Source organism: Microtus ochrogaster, chromosome 15 (assembly GCF_000317375.1).
Source record: "Microtus ochrogaster isolate Prairie Vole_2 chromosome 15, MicOch1.0, whole genome shotgun sequence".
Taxonomy (NCBI): Eukaryota; Metazoa; Chordata; class Mammalia; order Rodentia; family Cricetidae; genus Microtus; species Microtus ochrogaster.
The window spans coordinates 20,800,214-20,804,240 of record NC_022017.1 but is presented as its reverse complement, the minus strand read 5'-3'; the positions used below and the strand labels follow the sequence as shown (position 1 = coordinate 20,804,240).

The 4,027-nt window shown below is 39.4% G+C and overlaps 1 protein-coding gene across 1 annotated transcript in view; it reads right to left on the bottom strand.

Annotated features, from left to right (window-relative positions):
• The window catches only part of Cpne8 (copine 8), a 188,430-nt gene that overhangs the window by 62,633 nt on the left and 121,770 nt on the right, over positions 1-4,027 (bottom strand). Inside the window, exon 11 of the mRNA XM_005354325.3 lies at positions 1,027-1,102. Coding sequence (XP_005354382.1) covers positions 1,027-1,102 — 76 coding nt within the window. The remainder of the gene's footprint in view (positions 1-1,026; positions 1,103-4,027) is intronic.

Genomic DNA, 4,027 nt, shown 5'->3' with positions numbered 1-4,027 from the left:
AGATTTGGGAGAGAGTAAAACTGAGAGGTATTAGAGAGAGGACTCAGAAAGTGGAAAATTATGTTAATTATATTTTAACTTCGGAAAAGGAAAAGAGAAATGTTTCCAAGGATGGAGAGGTGACTTGGTGGTTAAGAGCCTTACTGCTCTTCCAGAGGATCCAGGTTCTGGTCTAAGCACTCACACCAGACAGCTCACAACAACCTGCAGTCCCAATTCCTGGGCATTGACAACCTTTTCTGACCTCTCTTCAGGTACATGCACACACAAACTCACAGACATATGCTTAAATATGAATTAAAATAAGTAAAATGAAATGAAAGAAAAGCTTCTTAGGCAAATCTTAGAAGTTCAAGATAAATAGACCAAGTGACTTAAGAGCGAGAATAAAACAGAACCAACTGTCTGCAGGACTCCAGGGCTTTGGGAATTCACCTAACTGGAGCAATGAGGAAGTGAGAGGGATTGTGCTTGCTCTGATGGAGGACACCAACCTCAGCAGCAACCCAGAAACCTCAGCAGGTGTATTTTACATATCAGAATCGAGGAGACAGGTTCATGGTATAAACAAGACAGGTTTAGCTAATCTCAGTAGGAGCTCTCTGTAGTGGAGCTGTCTCAGGCTGCAGTTGTGTTGGAGAAGGAAGCCATGGTTGAAAGTTTCTGCTTACACTGTCAACATTTGTACTGGGACAAGAGGAAGGCTTTGCCACCACTCAACAATACACAGTCACTCATGGCTTAATGTGTTCTCCACAAATACCTTCATTTAACTGGTCATCTAAACCAACCAATTAATTAAAGAAACAAGTAAAATAATATTAATTAAAGAAACAAATAGATCCAATGAATTTATAAATGTATGTGTGTATATACTCCCTCATACACACACACACACACACACACACACACACACACACACACACACACTTGCATGTTCTCATTTAATCTTTGGCAATTACCTTTAGAAAGCAGTGTAAAGCAAAAACTGCTTACCACAGGAGGTCAGTAGTAAAGGCTCCTTACCTCATAGACGTTGAATTGTGACTGTCCTCTGGAAAGTTCCCGATAGCTTGTTGTAAATTCTCCAATGAAATCATGACTGAAAGTGAGAGGAGAAAGAAGTATGTGGCACCAGCCTTGTTCAATTCTCATTCATATATCAAAACATTTAACATAAGAACTGTTTATTGAGTTTGAAGACTGTCTAATAGCTCTATGAATACAACTTTATAATTTAGACAGTCTCTTGAGAGACTGATATATAATTTCATTGTCCCTTAATCTAAAATTTAAAATCAATAATATTTCCTTAATATTCAATTATTCAACTTACACACCAAAATTAGTACTTGAAACAGGAATAATAGTTTTAATGATTTTCACCTCGAAAGCAAATGATAATCCTGTGTTATCCAAATGACTAACTATTTCACTAAGTTTAAACCATACTGCTGAGAAATTCGTTACTGACAATGGATCCTCAGGCAACTGTAATTCACCAAAAGAAGAACATGCCTATTAGAGGAACTAGAGAGTATGGTCAGTTTGACAGAATTTGGAAACACCTGAAGACGGCCCTCTGAGCATGCCTGAGGAGGAGCATCTTGATTGTGCAGGTTGTGGTGGGAGGACTCACCCACTGTGGGTGGAACAATTCCCTAGGTGTGTTGTGGAGTGAAAGCAGGGAGAAGGAGCTGTGCAGCAGCCTGCCTGCACTGCTCAACACCTCTGGCTGATGAGGTCATATGACCAGCTGCTTCAATCCCCTGTCACCATGATTCCCCAGCCATGATAGCCTGCCCCTTACACTGTGAGTGAGAATCAGTCCTTCTCCCTTATGTGGCTTTCCACAGTAACTGGAAAGGAATCTAAGACCGGAGCTAAAGGATTATAATAAACAAAAGTAGTTTTTGTTTTGTGTTACAGTACTTGCAAGCTGTTCATTGTCATAAATGAATGTCCCCATAAGCTCTATGGGAATTTACTGTTTAGCTGTGAACCTCTTAAAAAGCCATGGCCTTTCCCGGTGACCAGTAATAAGTAATGAACAACTGTATTTAACCAATCAAATTTTTTTAAAATTATTTTTATTGAACTGTATGTTTTTCTCTGTTCTCCTTTCTTCCTCCCCCTTCCTCTTCTACCCTCTCCCATGATCCCCACGCTCCCAATTTACTCAGGAGATCTTGTCTTTTTCTGCTTCCCATGTAGATTAGATGTTTCTTTTAGGGTCCTCTTTGTTGTCTAGGTTCTCTGGGATTGTGTATAACCATTTTGGAAATCAGGACTGTGACTTCTCAGAAAATTAGAAAACAACCTACCCCAAGACCCAACAATACCTTTGGGTATATATCCAAACAAGTCTCAATCTTACAAGGACATGGGCTCAACTATGTGCATAGCACCATTGTTTGTCACAGCCAGATCCTAGAAACAACCTAAATGCCCCTCAACCAATGAATAGATAAAGAAGATGTGGTACATTTACACAATGGTAAAAATAATGCCATCTTGAAATCTGCAGGCAGATGGATGGATCTAGGAAACATCATATTGAGTGAAATAACTCAGACCGAGAAAGACAAATATAATATGTATTCACTCATAAGCGACTTTTAGACATAAAGCAAAAAAAAAAAAAAACCAGTCTGTATTTCACAATCCCAGAGAATCTAGACAAAAATTCTTTTCTGAAAGTAAGATTTTGAAGGAAAAAAAAAGTTAACTAAAATCAATTACATAAAATTTTATCACAAGAGAATGTTTTTTATTTTATTTAAATAATTTTTTTTCATTTATTTTACCTACCAATCACAGTTTCTCCTCCCTCCTCTCCTTCTAGTACCCCCACCACACACACATGTCACATCTACCCCCGCTCTTTCAATCCTCTTTCTCCTTCTCCATCTAGAAAGGGGCCTCCCATGAACTTGAACAAAGCATGGCACACCAAGTTGAGGCAGGATCCGAGCTCCTCTTCTTGTGTAAGGCTGGGCGAGGAAATCAGGTTTCCAAAAGCCAGCTAAGTGCTGGGGACAGGTTGTGATCTCACTGCTAAGAACCTTAAAAATCATTTGAGGTGTAACTCATTTTGATATCTAGCATCCCAGTTCTGCTTACATGAAAGATCCTGCACTTATAAATCATTGTTTTATGTGGGGTCTCCTTTTTAGAGCAGCCTAATCTTGACTGCAGATTTGGATTTACATACATACAGATATCAGAGGAGAGTGCTGGAGCTAGTAGTATGTTATGATGAAATCCCTAGAATCCAGTCTCTCAACTCACACATTAAAAAGTACACAACAGGACTTTGGTAGTGGTACTTTGGTTTTTCTACATTTCCTATGATATTTGGATAAATGAAACGATTCTTTTGACCATGGGAAACACAACTTCATACCCACAATGTCTTTTTTAAAAACCTTGCAATTCTCTTGAGTCCTAGTGATTCTATTTAGAACCCAGCCTCTTCCCCGTGCACCTTTCAGGTATCTGAAGTAGTAACCATGGAGATGAAAGCGTGGAAGCACCACAAAACCTGTGATGCTGCTAAGTGTGAGCCAGTCTGTAACACTGAGCTCCCACTAAACATCGGTGGGAAAAGGGAATAGAGACCTGACACACACTGCGTGGGTCTATCTGCATTTGGCCAAGGTTTTCAAATTCAGTATTCAGATCCTTATTGTCAGCATGCCACTTCTGCCGCTCAACACTTATCACACATTTGACATAGAGAAGCAATGATTACTAGTCTCTAGCAAATGGAATTAAGTAACCCAGACTCAAATTCAGGAGCAGCTACCTACAAAAGGCCATTCTGATAGAGTGGAACATCTGTACCCAATCACACTAATTACCTAACTGAGCACACACTGATACAACTATACAGAACTCATGGTAGAACTCACTTGCTAAGAAGGGGTCTTTAATACTTGGGTGTTTTGAGCCACATATATTTGTCACTTTTTACAAAACTGAGAAATGTATGATAGGTGACAACCTGTTTGTTCTCAGTGATAGC